General features: G+C 39.3%; 1 protein-coding gene across 8 annotated transcripts in view; it reads left to right on the top strand.

Annotated features, from left to right (window-relative positions):
- Positions 1–11,648: 11,648 nt before the first annotated feature.
- Positions 11,649–18,663, top strand: part of TCF4 (transcription factor 4) — a 333,674-nt gene continuing 326,659 nt past the window's right edge. For 4 of the 8 annotated variants that reach the window (XM_073213105.1, XM_073213102.1, XM_073213103.1 and 1 more), the window contains exons 1-3: positions 12,956–13,100; positions 13,978–14,069; positions 15,647–15,719. In XM_073213105.1, the coding sequence (XP_073069206.1) occupies positions 13,998–14,069; positions 15,647–15,719 (145 nt within the window). In that variant the 5' untranslated portion in view covers positions 12,956–13,100; positions 13,978–13,997. Of the gene's footprint in view, positions 11,853–12,534; positions 12,666–12,955; positions 13,101–13,977; positions 14,070–15,646; positions 15,720–18,663 lie in introns of those variants that run through there. The other 4 variants (XM_017657163.3, XM_017657164.3, XM_017657168.3 and 1 more) reach the window with 4 other exon arrangements.

Below are 18,663 nucleotides of genomic sequence, written 5' to 3'. Positions count from 1 at the left end.
ATATATAGGGTTTGGTACTGTCTGAGGTTTCAGGCATATGCTGGGGGGGGGGGTCTCAAAATGTGTCCCCCGCACATAAAGGAGGACCACCACACAACTTATGAATCGGAGAAATGACTTTCTCCTTAGGAAGAATTATTTCCTATGCCGTGCTTTGCAACTGGAGATCTGGCCTCCTGACCATAACGTATACACTGTTATGTTTTTTCTGGTCAGAGGGAGTCAAGTATCTGTGCTTTGTATACCTATTCTCCTTTAAGACTGACAGCACACCTTTTTTAAATGGCTTAAACTGTGGCAGGGGTGCAGCCTGTGGTTTTTAAATAGAATAATGTTAACTATTAATTTATTGACAGTAGTGAATAGTTAGCATCTGCCTGTTCCATATATTACACCTTTTTAAATTGTCCCTCAGAAATTATGTAGAAATATATGATCAACAATATTGATAATTGATCATATATTTCAGATCACATATAGCACTCTTAAAAACAGCATGAAGTAAATAGTAAATAACAATAGTAATACCTAACTTAATGCTTAAGTAACAGTAATTTACAAAGTTGATGTGTATACATTAACTCTTTCCAACTCTATAAAGTAAATAAAATGATCCTCATTTTTATAGATGAAGAGGCTGTACTTCCAAGAAATTCAGAGATTTGTTTAGAGCAGAAGGGGTGACTTTGCTCCCTTGGAAGCATTTGTCAATGTCTGGAGACATTTTTTTCTTGTTACAAGTCTGGAGTGTGGGGCTCCTACTAGCATTTAGTGGATACAGACTATGGTGGCTGCTAAATACCCTACAAGTTGCAGGACAGTCTTTCACATTAAAGAATTATCTAGTCCAAAGTGTCAGTAGTGCCCAGGTTAAGAAAACCTTGTCTAGTATCACACAATTGGTAAGATCAGAAGCTGGGGATATTATTCTTAATCCAGTCTTTCTTTTTATTATTCCCCAAATGGGAAGTTTTCATCTTGAACTGAATGAGGAAGCAGTCTGTTACATTTTATGTTATGCTAATTTTTGCTTCTCATTTTGACCTCCTGGGAAAGGGATACCTTTAACAGAGAAAGAAATGGTGCTATATAATCTAAAACTGTTGACAGTGACAATGGGAAAGCTTTGAAATAATCTCCTTCCCATCCCAACCCTCTGCCCACCTTTCCAATTTTATGCAACTTGCTGTATTTGCAATTACATTTTTTTTGGACTATAAAGAGTGATAAAATCTCACTGTTTCCCAGTTTTGACACTCAGATAGACAACATCTAGAACCATACAGGAGAGGTGGGAAACAGGAATAAATGATGAATTAACATGTGTATGAGTCCTCAATTATTGATGGTAATGGCCCGTGGATATAATGTGTATTTGCCAAAGCTGCTGATAACCCAAAAGTTTATTGAGATTTGGAATACAGAACATTTTTTAAAGGAGAGTCATCTATCCAATAATTGCTTTCATTTCGAGGTAAGCTACTATAGCAGTTATGTTTAATTCCCTAAATACACATCACTATGAGGCAGGAGAGGCATCCAAGAATGTGCTAGTCAGGAGGGGATGCCAACAAAGATTAAAAACTGGAAGAGGATTAGCAAAGGAATGGTGAAAATAGCTGTGGTTCAGGATAGCATAGCCACGGGCAGTAGAGTTCAGGCCTTGCATCCAAGAACCGGACAGCATGAGTTCCAGTCCTGACTCTGGATGCCTATTAACTTTATGATCATGAACAAATTACTGAATTTCTCTGTACCTCAGTGTACTAAACTATAAAATAGGAGTGTACATAGTACTTATCTCATAGCATGGTCCTGAGAACTAAATGTATTTAAAGGTATGCCTGGTACTTAAGTGTTATAGTGCTATGTTCTATATCATGTAGGCATTAACATGAATGAGGCAAACCTATGGATAGTGGTGTGAAAACATGGCATGACACACTGTTAAGTGAAATAAAAGAAAAGAAGAGGAATTCACAAAACAGTAAATACAGCACTGCCCTATCTGTATTTTAAAAAAGCCCTGATGACTGGAAATATGAGTTACAAATTTCACAGTGAGGAAGAACTTGATCCTTTTTTCAAAGGGAGAAGTATACAATCACTGCTTGGTTCAGAAGGTGGACACAGATAGCCACTTTGAAGCAGACTTACTTTTTCCAATACAGTAATATAAGACCAGGAGACCTGGTTGGTCCCTGAGCAAGGGTATAGAGGACCTTTTAAGTTCTATCAAAGTTGACCTCTTTCAAGAGCCCTTGGTAAGGATAGCTGGTCACTTGGGGAAAGGAAGGCAAATTGAATGGGGCTCAGTGAGTCCTCTGGGAGTGGGGGGAGGGATCTTACTGGCTCCTTCTTCCTTTCTCAGAATTACATGCTTAGAACCTCTGTCTGCTGTGTAAGCATTATCATGTCTGAGGTTTGTCAGCAGGAATATACTCTGAGGGTTCCAAAGAGGCATATTCCCTAAGGAAAGGGGAACCTGGCTGGGTGGCTAGGTCTAGATACCCTGGTCTAGGAGTACATGGGGATAGCCACTTCTGGTCCAGGTATGGCCAAGGTAAGAAGCCCATCAGGACTAGCTTTCTTGGCCTAGAAATCATACATGTAAGCATAAACAAAAGTGTATAATATTGAAGCCCATGTGTAGGACAGGACTGTGATCTCTGTGGAGATCCTACCAGCAAGAAGCATCACTGTGGCTGTGGATAATACCTTCAGACTGCACAGGATCAGCTACGAGTAGTGACCCTGGAGCAGTCTTAGAAATCCCAGCAGAAATGGATTATGCTTGCTAGTTCTCTCTCCTGATTTTTTAGAAGCAAAATAGGTCCCTTGGACTGAATAAGTACCAGAGAATGAAGACAATCTGGGGAAGTGGTGCATACTGGATTTATCAAAATAGATGTAGATGTGAATGTATATTAGGTGTAAATATATTAATCAGAGAGAGACAAATAACAATGGTAAGATAGACAGAGAGATCAAGATATTTTGACCCCAGGAAATGGTTTGACTTTATCATGCATTTGAAACTCTGGCAACTGCAGAAGAGATGCATCTATTTCATGTTGGTTCAAAAACCTGGACCTCTCGGTGTGTGTGTGTGTGTGTGTGTGTGTGTGTGTGTGTGTGTACCATGTACATGCAACTCAAAGTATGGTTTCAGGACTAACAAAATTATCATCTGGCTGCATGCAAAGTTATGAATCCAGTAGCATGCTGGTAAATGTTTAACATCTGGCTTTCAGTGAGGAGGAAGGGATAAGGTGGGAAGGAAAGTCCTGATTTTTAGCATTTGCTGATGTCAATGGTATAAATGCTCCCACCTGGCCAATTTCAAGCTGTCTATGTGACATCCTGAACTCCATCACTGTGGAGTTGGGAATAATGTGCACAATTGCCTCTCCTGAGCCAAAGCAAGCTGGCTCCAGCGCACCATTGCATGGGGTCCTGTCTCTCCCCAGATTTGCTGAGTCAGACCTCTGGGATTAGAACCTAGGGATATGAGTTTTAGCAAGTCCTCCAGATGACTGCGAACCTCATAGAAGTTTGCAAAGCACTGATCAGTCATGATGGGAGTCAGTAGGCTCCTAGGTTTCCTTCAGTGTTGAAAGTGTAGTCAGTGAGAATACACAAATGAACATCTTTGTTGAGTCCACCGATTACCCCATGCAAAGGGAGTCTCTGGTAGTGTACTTCAATCTGCAAACTCATCAGTACAATCTACAGGTTTCAAAGCAGAAAGACAAAGCCCATGTACTATACATGAAGAGAAAGCATCAACAGAAGCAACTAAAATATGGAAGAAGAGTGGAATTTTCCAGTAAGTAGTACAATCCTAGGATACCCAAGGAGAGTGGCTCAAAAGTTTCTCATGAGTTAGCTAAGAAATAAATACAAAAATAAACCTTTATCAAATTCTATTACCAGAACTATATAACCTAAATGCAATTTGCAAATGACTAAAACAGCATATGATAAAACTTGTCACTAACTAAAAATAGTTTAAAGAATCAAATCAGTAAAATTTATATCTCCGAAATTTGCTGGGGAGAATTGAACTTGAGAGAAATAATGGCTGAATTGATTTGTTTATTGTGAATAAACATATATATTACAGTGTACTTAGTTTTAACTTTTAAAATTCTAAAATTAAAAGAAAACATATTTTTATGTTTTATTGTGGTTAAAAAACACAACATAATACTTATCTTAATCAGTGTTAAGTGTACAGTGTTAACAACATGCACATTGTTGTGCAACAGATCTATAGAACTTTTCATCTTGCAAGGCTGAAACTCTATACCCATTGAATAATGACTCTCCCTTTCCTCCTCCCCCAGCCCTCTGGTAATCACCATTCCATTTCCTGTTTCTCCGATTTGATCAATTTAGATACCCCATATAAGTGTGATCATGCAATATTTGTATTTTTGTGATTGGCTTATTTCACTTAGCATAATGTCCTATGGCTCACCCTTGTTGTAGCAGATGACAGGATTTCTTTCCTTTTCAGGGCAGAATAGCATTCCTTTGTATGTACATACCACATTTTCTTTAGCCATTCATCCATTGACAGACATTTCGATTGCTTCCACCATTTTGCTATGGTGAATAATGCTGCAAGAAATGCAGAAATTTCTTTGAGATCCTGTTAGCAATTCTTTTGAATATATTCCCAAAAGGGAGATTAGAAAACATATTATTATTAATAAGGTTATTGATTGTAAATTAAGAACATGATAATATGTGATTCTCAAAGGTCATAACTAAAGGTTTGTTAGAAATTGACAGAATCCTTATACCTGTGTAGAACACAATGTTAGGCATCAGAACAATGAAGATCTCTAAGACAGTCTCTGGAAGTTTAGAGTCTAATTGTCTAATTGATGAAGCAATACTAACATAAATATATAAATCATAGAACTTTTTATTAAAAGTAAATGAGTACATCTCATATCTCATATATTGGTGGTGCAAGTACAAATTGGTCAAACCACTTTGGACAGTGTCTGCTGAAAACAAAATGTGTCTTCCTGTGACCCAGAAATTCTAGCCATATGATAGGATATCTTAGGTACATACCCAGGATAAACAAGTACATATACCCACCAAAAAACATGTACAGAATTTTCAAAGCAGCTTGACTCATAACAGCCAAAATTTGGCAAACATAAACTGTCATGGGAGGGAGTTTGAATAGATAAATAAATTGTCCTATAGTCCCATAATGTAATACTATACAGCAATAAAAAAGAATGTCCTGTTCCAACACACACCCACATGGATGAATCTTACAGTTGTAATGATAAAAGAAAGAAACCAGGTGACAAGAATATATTCTAGAGGATTCCGAGTTCAAAGCCGTATCTGATGGTAGAGTCAAAGAGCATAGGTATAGACTATGAAGAAGAAAGTAGCCTTCTGGTTTGCTGTAAATATTTCTTATCTTGATTTGCAGGTGGTTGTTATATGTATGTTCTATACTGATATATATATACACACACACACACACACACGTGTGTGTTATATATTCCCCCAGTATACATATGCATGTACATACATATACAGATATAGATATATATAGATAGATAGATAGATAGATATAAAATACTGGTATATACATATATATACCAAAGTTATTGAGCCATAGATTTTTACTTTTTACTGTATGTATATTGTATTGCACTTTTTAAAAAAGTTTTTATTTTAAGTAAATAAGTTAGTTCAGAAGAGGGAGTGATGGGTGAAGATCAAGAAGTCAGAGCCAACCTTAAAAGGGAGCTAAGAAGAGCTAGATTTAACAAAAGGTAGGAATTTTTCAAGAGAATTATATGAAGGATCAGTTTAAGCAAGAGAAAAGCTGGAAACAAATGAGGAGTGATGCAGATGTGGAGAAAGCTTTGTGCCTGTGTCTCCAACATTCATCTTCCCTTTCCCCCTACTTCACCTCAACTCCAAGAGTGGTTTTAACTAGTTTGAGCCTTTCAACACAATTGTTTAGGGATGAATGTAAACTAGTTGTTACATGGTTTGGGTCAAAAGCAGGTGTCTTCCTAGGTACAGTAGACTTTGGTTTGAGGCTTCAAGGTCAGAGCTTAGGGAGAACCAGCAACTCTCTCCTCCTGGAGGCAGACAAAACAAGCTTATAACTTCAGTTTTTGGTGGTAACCATGTTGGAGAACACGAGGGAGTTAGCCTGACATATAAAAGTTGGGTTGAGCTGAGAGAAATGTGGAGAAATGAAGCTAGAGCCCTAATTGATGGCTTTAGACTTTTTAGGTTTATAAGCTCTTTTTGTTTAAGCCAGTTTGAATGGATTTTTTCTATTGCTTTGTAACACAAGTAACATTATAATAACCTATACACAGCACCTCTTGAATGATTCCTCTAGTTTTCATAGCCACATAGCTATAGCCACAGCTCTACATCAGATTCTCACAATCAGTGGTTGAGAGAGCTGCATAGCTTTTCAATTGGTCTCTGCCTTCAGTCCCTTCTTCCCTTCATTATCTTCCATATTGCTTCCTGAACCATCTGCTCAGGCATGTTGGATCACTGTTGCTATGTGCATGACCCTAATGATTCTATGCATCAGGAATAAAGGCCAATGTGTCCAGATCTGCCAACTGAGTTTTAACAATTTAGTCCTTCAGTTCCACTCATGATTCCTAACAAGACTTGCTTTCTTGCTTTCCAGCTTTATCAAGAGTTAGTATTTCAGCCCAGAACGTCCTTCCCTCTCTAGCTGCTTGATGGGAATACCACTTCTGTTTCCAAATCCAGCTCTAATCTTATCTCTTCTAAGAAACCTTCTTAGATTTTTCTCCCTGATAATTACTCATTGAGCTATAATCTTGTGGCATGATTTTATCTGATAGCTCTCAGTTCAGTCTGTCAAGAGTTGGGGTGATTTATGAATTTCCAGAATATCTCTAGGGTATGAATGCGGGGATGTCAGGGGCCCTGTGTTTTCATCTTGAATTCCTCACTGTACCTTGCATAGTGCTTTTCATCAACAATAAAGCTGAATAAAGACAATAAAATTCAATAAAGGTATGCTGTATGATTAGTTGAATAGAGACAAAACTTCCTTTAGGGAGGGGATGAAGATAAAGTTGAAGAGGTGGGGACAGCTTTTGAAAGGCTTTAAAAACCATGTTAAGTATATTAAGTTTCATCAGTTTTATTGCACTTTGAGTGGGTGAAAGGTTCTCTTATTGCTTTCCAAAATTCCTTCTATTCTTTCTACACTATTTATTTATTTATTATTATTAAGGTATCATTGATATACACTCTTATGAAGGTTTCACATGAAAAACAATGTGGTTACTACATTCACCCATATTATCGAGTCCCCCCTCATACCCCATGGCAGTCACTGTCCATCAGTGTAGTGAGATGCCACAGAGTCACTACTTGTCTTCTCTTACATTGTTTTATTTTTTAAGTTATCTTTTGATCCACCTCCTTTTCTTTGGTTGGGGGTGGCTTCTGTTTTGAAATACTATGCAGTTTGAGAAGAGAAGAGTTAGAATAAGAAGGTGATTTAGCTTTTTTTTCTTTTCTGCATTATGATCCCACAATATTCTTCATGAATACCCTTGCTAGCAAAGCAATGAAACCCATATACTAATGCAATAGTTTTAAATATTTTTTATGGTAACCTCTTACACACATACTCTGCTGTATACATATACCTGAAACAGGCTTTTGTAAAACAACACTTATTCTTAATTTGTGTAATGCATGTTAGTTTTTCTGTGTTATTGTATTTCACTACAAACAAAAAAAGTTGATTACAACCCAGTAAAACAATTTCATGACCATTAAAGAGTTGAGACCTGCAGTGTGCAAAATGTAACACTAGAGTGTGTGCATCATAATTGCTAGGTTTTAATCATTGGATGAGCATTGTGCCAGATGCATTTGCTAATATTACTATATTTAATCTGTCATAATAATTCTATGATGGATTATTATACCGATTTTATGGATGAGGAAACTGAAGCTTGAGGGTACAGCAATTGCCCAAAACCACATAGCCACTACATGGCAGAGCTGAGACTTAAACTCAGGTAGGTCATGCTTCTGCTTACAGCTCAGGGACACGTGTCATGAATTTAGGTTCTGATCAACTGCGGAAAAGATCTGCATATATTGGATTTTTGGTTTTGCAGCACACACAAGGGAGAATAAGGCCATCAGGTACAGACAAAACAGTCTATACAAACAACTGCATTTCTTCTTTGGAACTCTACTCCTGGCCTATTCTCCAATCCATAAGTCCCTCAAAAAATGACAAAACCCTCAAAACAGAAGACTCAAAATGGAACAGAGAAAATAGTTTTATGACTAAAAGGAAAGCTAATAAATGGCTGGCACTAAATCTTTTGAGTCCTTTATAAATTATCAAAACTCCATGGACACAAAGAGCCTTGACATCTTCAACTAAAATGAAGGATTTGGGCCAAGCACCTATCAATGTCAGTTCTTTTCTCTTGACTCATTAGGTTTCAGTATTTGCCACTCTTCCCACACTCCTGTGAGAGAAAGTTGATCTTTCAAGATCAACTCAGTTTATGCAATAATGATGCCTTACTTTTCATAGAAATACATCATTTTCAAGTACTTTCATTTCCACTATTTGATTTTAACCAGTTATATATTAAACATAAGTTAATTTTTTTTTACATCTGACAAGATAGGAAACTTTCTGAAGGTCACAACACAGAAAAGGGACTAACACTTATGTATTCTGTCCAGACTATATGTGGCAAAATTGAGTAGCATCTCAAACCATGTGGGAGTAGGACATATTGTTTCCCTAGAATAGAGGCCCACCCTCCTTTTTTTAATGTTAACAACTGTTTTTACATGCTGAAATCTAAGCACCTTCTTTTTCTAATTAAACTCCTCAGCTGTAAAGATCAGAAAACTCCTGTGAGCTCAGTTAAAGAAGGAGAGGACTTGGCCATCTTATGGACAGGAGGCAAAGTGGCCCTCATAATAATTGGGAAAGTACATTTAGGTATTTCTTCCTACGACTGAATTGTCCGCTTTCTTGGAACTTCCAAGACATTTCTTATCTGAAGAGCAGTTTCTTCTGCTTACTCGTGTTTCCCCATAACCATGGCTTTCACATGGCGAGGCTTCCTGGCACCAGTCTAGCCAGCTGACTCCAACTTGTCAGATTCATCATTCACCAGACGACAGTCAATCTCTTCCTCTTTTAATTCCTGTGGTCCAGTCAGCGGGGGCTGGTGCAGCTGGTGGGGCTGGAGCAGGAAGGAATCATGTGGCAACCACATTAAGTTCTACCTCTCTCATGATTTATGGACAGGTTCCTAGGGAAGGGAGTCTGTAGGTGGTGCAGGCATCCAAAACATATCAACTACTTGGTGTTTTATGTAAGTTTCACAGAATTCTATTTAATCTTCTTTTCTAAGGTGAATATGGGACTGTCTTTGTAAGCATACCCATTCTTCTGATAATTCAGGGGGAAAAACAAAAACAATCTACATTTGTCCCTTAATTTAAAAGTTATATGGTTTTCATACTGTAGGGTGTGGTTTAAAAAAAAAATACTAACCATCAATTTGGGTGCATTTAGGTATCAGACCTGATCCTATCATGGATTTCTGGATAGATCATTTATTTCCCTTAAAATTTAGTAGAAGGGGAAATCTTAAATCTAGAAACTAGAAGGAATTTTATGAGATTATCTAATCTAGCCTTGGCATTTTACAGTAAAAGGCATTAACATCAAGCATTAGGTCACAGAAGTGATTAGAGGTAGAGCCAATGGAATATTTCTCCTAAACAAACCTTTTGTGATTTTTTTATTATATCATCTCAGTAGAGCCTGTAGTGACTTACTCTGAGAACCAGAGATAATGTGGCATAAACTAATGCCTAAATGTACAATATCATTTTTAGGTAAGAACATGAAATGGGGATAGAAGATAGGTATCTTCACAAAGTGTGAATAGACACGAAAAAACCTATACACGTTGTAATTCTTGTTCTCTAAAAACTTACATATAAACAAAAGATGTTGAAAATTTATCTGAACTCTGTTACTGCTACAGAATTGCATCAGAAAATGTAGATTAGGCCGTTCCTGCTGTCAGATAGTTTAAGAATGTGGTTGAATGTCAACTCTGAAGACTGCCTGGCCCCAAAGGGGTTCTATCAATTGTTAAGTTGTGTACTACTTGCTAAATTACCCTGCAAGTTTCCTAACGTTACTTGGTTTAGATTCCTTATATGTAAAATACAGTAGCAATATGTACCCCATGGAGTCATTTTCAGGACTTTAAAAAGCCAGTATTTGAGAAATTCTTAGAACAGCATTTGGCACGAAAGTAAGCCACTGTATGTGTTACCTATCGTTATTATTACTCGCTTGTCCCTGGTGGGAAGACTAAAAGCTATTCTTTTGAAATAGAGAAATCTCAATTTAAAATCCCGAGGGCCAAATTAGAGATATCAGTTGAGTTAGCGAGGAAGTAGAGGTGGAAAGGGAGTATTTATTTTGTGGTGGCGCCATCTTTACCTTTATTCTTTTAACTCAGGACATTTGCAAAGCGGGCATTGTTGTTTGCATTTCGCAGACCAGAAAACAGGCTGGAGAAGGTAATCGCTTGGCCAGAACTACAAGCTAACTTAGTAGTGGTTCATGGTACAAATTCAATTTGCATCTACAGAACAATAAATGTAAGTTCTCAAGCGGAGACATCTGGATTTACTAAGTTCCTACTTTTTCCAGGGGCCTAGAAAAAGATGGGGTGGGGGCAGCGGAGGACAGGACCCGGGTCCCTCTTCAAGCTCAAGAGCTGCAAGTAGGCTTAGCAGCACTTTCCCACGTAGCCTCACCAAGAGGACTGGCTGCACCCTGCGGGAGAACCGGGGCTCCGGCTTTCCGCTGTTGAGGCCGGCGAGGCCGCCCCCGAGCCTCCCTCAGGGTTAGCCAAGATCTGACTCCCTGCGGAAGTCCGTGGAGTTTAATTCCTTAATTTATCTAAAAACCCCACTTTTGACTCAAAGGAACACGGAAGGCCAAGGAACGGGAACAAACAGAAGCGGGCGGGAAGACCGGACCTGTGAACGGCTTCAGCTTCGGCAGCCCTTGCAGTTGGGCCCTACGCGCGCGTCGCCCGCCGGAGTCCTGTCACCCGCCTCCGCTCTCAGAGGAGGCGTGGCCCACACGCGCCGCCATCTTGGCGGCCACTCTAGGCGCTCTGTTTACCACTCTATGGTCGTCCGCTCCCGCCCCGCCCCTCCCCAGTCATTGTCTGGAGGAGCAGCCGCGGCCGCAGCGCCTTCTCGTTATAAGCCTGCAGTGCCCGGATGTGAATGGATTACAATGTATCTTTCAGGGAAACCTATTATTATCAATGTGACTCCACGGGGGAGTCAATGGTGATGATGATGAGAAGGAGGAGGATGATGATGAGACATCTCTAAACTCGGAACAAGTTTAAGACTATAAGACGAGAAGAAAAAAAAACCACCACCAAGATTTGTTTGAGGAAAAATTATAACTATCTTGTATTGATATTTTTTTTTATAAACAATAAGAAAAAGTTGTTGGATCTTTTTTTAATGATTTCTTTTTTGGGGGAGGGAATTTTGTTGCAGTTTTATGGTGGAAAATGCAAAAACCAGAGCCAGGTGCATAATCTTGTATTCTGTGGATATCCCTGGAGCAGAACTGAGTACCAGTTAAAATACTTTTTTGGGGGATACACATGTGAGATACTAAGTACTTGCAGAAGATTTTTGTCTCTCGTTTTAAAGTCACTTTCCTTGGAATATTGTGAGCATATTTGTGGCCATTTAAGGTAACGTTACAATTTGCTGTCAAGAGTAAACTTGTTTGTAATTGAATTTTTAAAATGTCGATCCCAATGTTTTTAAACAAAAGGAACTACCTATTAAATAATTGCCAATGGGAAAAAGTGTGTGCATGCATTTTGTGTATGTATTCGCACATCTAACGATAGAGTTTGTAGAATGTATTTTAACACGCTAACATAGCGTATGTTGCATATACTGGATAAAGCACGCTTGTTATTACGAAACTGTAAAATTATGTAGCTTATTTTTTAGTCCTAAAAAGTGATGTGAAAAAGTGTGTTTTAAGAGCATGCAGGGCCTGTAATGGTAAATGTTGAATTAAAAACTTAACAGAGCTGGCGAATGGGGACTTAGCGTGCTTAGGAACTCAAGTGTAAAAACAAAACAACATTCAATCTCAAAATTTATTATTTTGGGGGGGGGGTGGCGAAGTTTGCAGTTATACTATTCTATGACTTAAAAGGGAGGGGAAAGAAAGTATGCAATTTAGGTTTCGCCCCAAACACAAAACTACAGAAATGAAAATCTCCCCAACAAAATGTGGCTTGGTTTATATACGGAAAAGAAAAAATACTGTTCCTCTTGGCAAAGTCTTTTTGCATCACGTGTATTTGCAGCCTAGTGTAAACTTGCTTTGCTGTGTGTGGATGTGTGAGTGAGGGAACCTGAGTCAGAGAAAGAAAGAAGTGAGGGGATGTAAACTCGAATAAATTTCAAAGTGCCTCCGAAGGATGAAACGGGCAAAACCTGAACCGTTCAGGCTTCAGATAGTAACTGACGATCTGAGGGAAAATGAGGTGCTCGGTGGATTTTCGCTTGTATTTTTCTGAGAGGCGGGGGAGGTGTTGAGATTTTTTTTCTTGGCGGGGGGGGGGGGTGCATCCCAGCCAGCGCGACCCGAGCGAGCCGCGTCTCCCCGCAGGAGCCCCCCCACCCATTTCTTTGCTGAACTTGCAATTCCGTGCTCCTCGGCGTGTTCCCCCTCCCCCCTTCCCTCGTCCCCTCCCCTCCCCGGAGAAGAGAGTTGGTGTTAAGAGTCAGGGATCTTGGCTGGGTGCGGATCTGTAGTGGCGGCGGCGGCGGCGGCGGCGGCGGCGGCGGCGGCGGCGGGGAAGGAGCAGGAGCGGGCGCGGGCGCAGGCGGAGGCGGTGGCGGTGGCGGAGGCAGTGGTTAGACATGAACGCCACCGCGGCGCCGGCGGTGCACTGGGAGCCCCTTCTCGCGCGCGGGCGGTAGGTACCGGCGCCGGCGGGCTCGGCGGAGCTGCTGCGCCGGGCGGCCAGGGCTCGGGCTCGGCGGCCCCGCACGCGGCTCCGCGCCCCCGCCGAGCCGCGGGCTCCCGGCTCCCGGCGCTTCCAGAAGAGACACCCCTTCCCCTCCCGCGCCTCTTCCCTCCCCTCCATCTCTGCCCCCCCCTCCTCCCCTCCCCAGCCACGCCACTTGCAGGGACCAAGGACTTTGCCAGGGGCCTGACTTTAATTTTTACAGCCGTTTCTTTCACAAATTAGGGTGCTGGACAATTACAGGACCCGACCCTCCACTCTGCTCCCCCCTTTTCGCCGACCCTGTCACCCCTCCCCCTTTGGATGTGTTTTCACTCCAGAGACGCTCATCTTTAATTTCTTTATAGCTACTTTGAAATGCAGAGTGGTGTGTGTGCGTGTGCGCGCGCGTGTGTGAGTGTGAGTGTGTGTGAGGGGGGGTGGGGTGTGGGGGGAAAGTTGAGACCGGATCGTTCTGAGTAGTTTCTCTTTTCTCTGTGATCCATTCATTTCTCGCTCTACCTCCTGTTGCATAAAATGATGCGCTGAAGAGCGGCTTTTTTTTTTCCCCTTCCCGTATTTGGTTTTATAGTGGATGTTAGCAGTTTTGATCGTCTCTTTGGAAATACAATATCAATATCGCTTTTTCTTTTTTTTTTTTTTTTTGCTGTTGCTGCCTATTCCATCTTAAAAAAGACAAAACAACTCTCCCCTCCCTCCTTTCCACCTTAATCCCACCCGCCCCCACATCCCCACTCCCAACCCCCCCAGTCTCCAAAAATCCGATTGTGCTTTCTCCAAGGATTGGGACTGGATTTTCTGATTGCGGTTATTTCCATGTTTCTAGGTTTGTGTGATTTTGCTAAAATGCATCACCAACAGCGAATGGCTGCCTTAGGGACGGACAAAGAGCTGAGTGATTTACTGGATTTCAGTGCGGTAAGAAAGAACGGTGGAAACTAACAACAGCTGTGAAAAAAAACAAAACAAAACAAAACAAATCCATACACTTAAGTTAGAAACCAATAGTAATCTAAAGAACAGGAATAATTTTTCATTGGCTGAAACCTTGGTAAACATGAAGGCTTTTTGATAAGTTTTATACTATGATTTTTGGTTGTGATGGATGATTCAGGCTTTAAGAGTCTTAATTATTTGCCTTGAATTCCCTACCTACTGAACATCCCTCAAATGATGGAATCTCACTCCAGTGGAAATGAGAAAGACAGCCCTAAAGCTGTGAACCACCCCTAAAACTCGGCTTTATCTAAACATTAAGAATACTAATACTTTAGAACTACTCATTTTATTTATTTATTTATTTTCTGGAAACGGATAAGAGAAAAACAGGAGACCAATTGTCTCTTAAAGTTTTAAACTGATGATGCTTTGAATAAGTAGGACCTGTAGTCCTGGTTACATCTTTCCCTGGGATTCCGAACACTCCTGTGTATGCGCTGAGCGTACCTTCACGAGCCCTTTATGCTGCTGTTGAATTTCACAGTCGTGAGATCAGCACAAAGCAGAACTTACACACTTGTGGAGTTTTACGGCTGCACTTGGTCCTTCTCCATCCCTTTGCTTCCCTTTTCCCAAACCAAGCCCCAAACATGTCAAGGGGAATTAATTCATTTTTAATGCCAGATGAGTTTGGTGTACGATGCATTTGCAAAACAAAATAAAAAGAATCCACAAAACACACAAATGAAACCCAAACCGCCTTCTGAGTGGGGCTTTCATGATGCCGTTGCCGCTGTCGCTGCTCTTCTGGACCTTTTGGAGAAATGGCTTTCGGAAGTTTTGCCAGGAAACGTAGCCTCAGGCAGCTTTGTAGCCCCCTTTCTGCTTGCTGCACTTTCTCCATCCGTTCCTTTGCTTTTTGCAGGCTCTGACTCAGGGAAGGTGCGCATTATCCACTAGATACGTCGAAGAAGAGGGAAACCAATTAGGGTCGAAATAAATGCTGGAGAGAGAGGGAGTGAGAGAGAGAGAGAGAGTGAGAGTGAGAGAGAGAGAGTCTTGCTTCAAATTGCTCTCATTTAGAGACGAAATGAGAATTTAGTGCAGGTGGCACTTTTATTTTTATTTGGGTTCACATATGACAGGCAAATCCTATACGGGATGGAAATGGACATTGCCACGGTTATGGCCAAGGTTTTCAATATAAAACAAACAACTTTTTTCTTCTTTGTAAAACTCGTGTTTTCTAAAGAGGCCACTGCCCTCCAACCTGAGTCTTAAAGCAGTATGGGGACTGTGTTTGTTTAAAGTGTAGTAGAACTGGCAATCTAATGAACCCGAAGAAAAGAAAGAACAGAGTGGTAATGGGGGGGGGGTTAGGGGGGATAATTAGTAATGTGCCTGTTTTAGTTTTAAGTTGGATGGTGATGTATTTTACTAAAATGAACCCTTAGCATAAACTCCAAGTTATTTGATAAGAGTATAAAAGATCTTTGATGAACTCTGAAGACAAAAATGTCTTCTTTTCAACTGTAATACTTCTTTGTTTCTTTTAGATGTTTTCACCTCCTGTGAGCAGTGGGAAAAATGGACCAACTTCTTTGGCGAGTGGACATTTTACTGGCTCAAGTATGTAAATTCTTTTCTTAGTGTGTAGTTAAATGTTCTTAGCTGTTTATTCACTCATTGTATATTTTTGGCTGTGTTGAAGTGTTCTGAAAAAGTCATTGAAATTTTAGCTTGTAATGATATGGTTATTTCATTATCCATCAGGGGTATAACACAAAATTTTACCTTTTGCAAAATTAAATAATTTTAATTTTTTTAAAATCAAGGAAACTGTCTCAGAATTCCATTACTCAGTTTAAAAGCAATTTTTAAATACAGTTATAATCAAATACATGAAGATAAGGCCAATGATGACATGGGTAAATAATGTCCCCTATTTGAAAATAGAGGGGAAAATCTACCTTTCAAATAAAGGGAAAATCTCTTGTAAATAATATCAGTTATTAGGTACTATGTATAATTAACCCTTTTAAAGAAATGAGCACTTAATTTTGCAGATGAATGCTGCGTAGTAAACCATAGCTGTAAATAGAGAGCGTCTTGCCAATCTGAGAGCTAAATATGACTTCATTTGTATTTGAAATATCCTTCTTGGTACTTTGGCTGTTCCTTGTCTCTAAGCATTTACTTGTGCAATAAAGTTTTGCTATATTTAAAGTTGCAAATTTGGGAGGACTTTTATATTTTATAAATGAAAGGTCTTTGGGTGATGCTTAAAAAAGACATTAACGCTATTCACAAAGGAATCTGAGTGCACAGTAATTATCTGGCATCTAAAGAGTTTTAATCGGGGACTTTGTGAAGGTCTTTTATTAAAGTGAAAACAGAAACTAGGATATTCATTTAAAATGTATACACGTTTTGTCCAATGAATTTCATACAAGAAGCAGGCATACATTGTTGCCTGCTATCCTTTAGGTTCAAGGCTTAAATCCATTTTGCTTACTAAACAGCTGCAGTATTTTAGTTCTGGCAGTGGTACATAAGAGTACATTAGACAGAGTACTATTCTTAAGTCAGACTGGTAAATGTGGACATTTTGTGAGGTACCAGTGGGATTGTCTTTTAACTTCTGAATATAATTTCACATCTCTTAATTTTCATTTGGTGCTATAGGAGTCAAAGAAATCTGTTCATCATTATGATTTGTGTGACTGGTATGTTTTTATAAAATTAATGACTTGAAAGTTGCACATTTCCAAATAAGTTACTTCTTCTGGTCCCCATAAGTCTAAGGGAATTTATGTCTCTGTAACTTGATTTATAAAATATGAGATACTTCCTATAGGTATATTTTATCTTTTATTTTTGGGGTCTACTTTAATTAAAAGTACTGTTGACCATATGTTTGTGTTTTACTGTCCTGGATCCTGTTATGTTTTCCATTTAGGGGCTTAATTTTTGTGTGTGTGTGTTTGTGTGTGTGTGCTATTAGTATTATTTCACCTAAATTTGTGTTGTGTTTTCTGCACAAATTTGAAATACAGATGAGTACAAGGGTCTCTTGTAGACAAATTAATCTCTCATGTTAGTATCAAAATAGTAACTAACTTTATCTCTGACAGTAGTTCTTCATGATTTTACTTAAGAAGATGTGTATTCAGCCTAAGTCTACAAGCAGACTATGTCAGAAAGGCACAGAGGTAGACTGCTTTCAGAGTAAGTGTGGAATACTCCTTTGTACTTTGTAAAAACTGACACTTTTGGAGTAACTTAAACGTATCACCTTAGGTATGGTTTAATCAAGTAAGGTGATTTAGAAGCATGAAATTATGTTGCATTTAAAAAGACAACTGTGTGTCTGGTCCCTTTTTTTATGTTCACATTTAAATAAATTCCTTGCTGTGATGTTAAAAGTGTTTACAAAGAGTACAGGCTAGAAAAGTATGAATATTAATGCATTTTGGTAAGTGGTCATATATTTAAACTTACATAGTTAAGACAACTATAAAAATATAAATGTAGATGTAAATATAACTTTATATACATGCATACATAAACCTAGAGAGAGTTCATCCTTAGTAAGACATGTTAGGATATTACTAATGCATGTGCTGTGATGATATTCAAGATGTTGAACTTTAAGCTACATTGTAGCAAAGGTATAGTTTTCAGGCCCAGATGTTTACTTGAAAAGGTAAAAAAGGTAGTGGCTATTTTGTTCTGGCTGCTGTACTGAAAATGCAGTGTATTCATTTAATGCAGTATGATGGTGACTATGATGGGTACAGATTGGGGTGTTGGTTTTTCTCATCTTTTCAAGACATATTTGAACACAGGGCTGTTAGTAAAGAAAATGGCTTATATTTCCACTCACTAACAGAGATAAATCACTTTAGAGAATAACAAATAGAGAAATCAGGACAACTGCATTTTTGCTCTTTATCTAGGAGGATGAACTAGGAAACTTTGGACAGAGAAATAATTTTCTAAGTTTTCTTCAGGTTAATAACCGTTGGCCTCAGTGGGCTCAGATGTCACTTTAATGGGTAGCTTTGAAACTTGGGTCCAGGAGAAAAAGATCCAACTATATGTAAGTAAACTGTTTATATTTGAAAAACCAGCTATATTGTTTCAAATTGAGGCATGGTAATCTATCATGCTTAACATTCTCAATAGCTTTTTGAATCGATTAATATATGATGCTCCATCGTCATTTGCAGTGTGAGAATGAAAATGAAGTGTGGCCATATTCCCTTTAATCTTTCATTTCACAAACATGGTTTTTCCTACTACCTTAAGAAATGGTGAGGCTGCTAGGGAGAATGGAATGTAACCTGAGCTACAGCCTGACATTCCCAGGGAGCATTTTTCACATGAAAGGCTTTTGTCAACCCAGGAAAGGACCAGCAGTTTTTGTTTGATGTTTGCAGGTGTTCAGCATAGAGCACTAAAACAATTCAGCCATGATGGTTCAGAGCTCAGATGACCTTAACAGGGAGAGTTGGTGGGCTCTGGAATTATTTTTAAGAAATAGTTGTAACCTATATGGTAACTTATACAA

Source organism: Manis javanica, chromosome 9 (assembly GCF_040802235.1).
Source record: "Manis javanica isolate MJ-LG chromosome 9, MJ_LKY, whole genome shotgun sequence".
In the NCBI taxonomy this organism is placed as follows: Eukaryota; Metazoa; Chordata; class Mammalia; order Pholidota; family Manidae; genus Manis; species Manis javanica.
The sequence above is the reverse complement of the archived record's forward strand: the minus strand, read 5'-3'. Positions and strand labels throughout refer to the sequence as shown.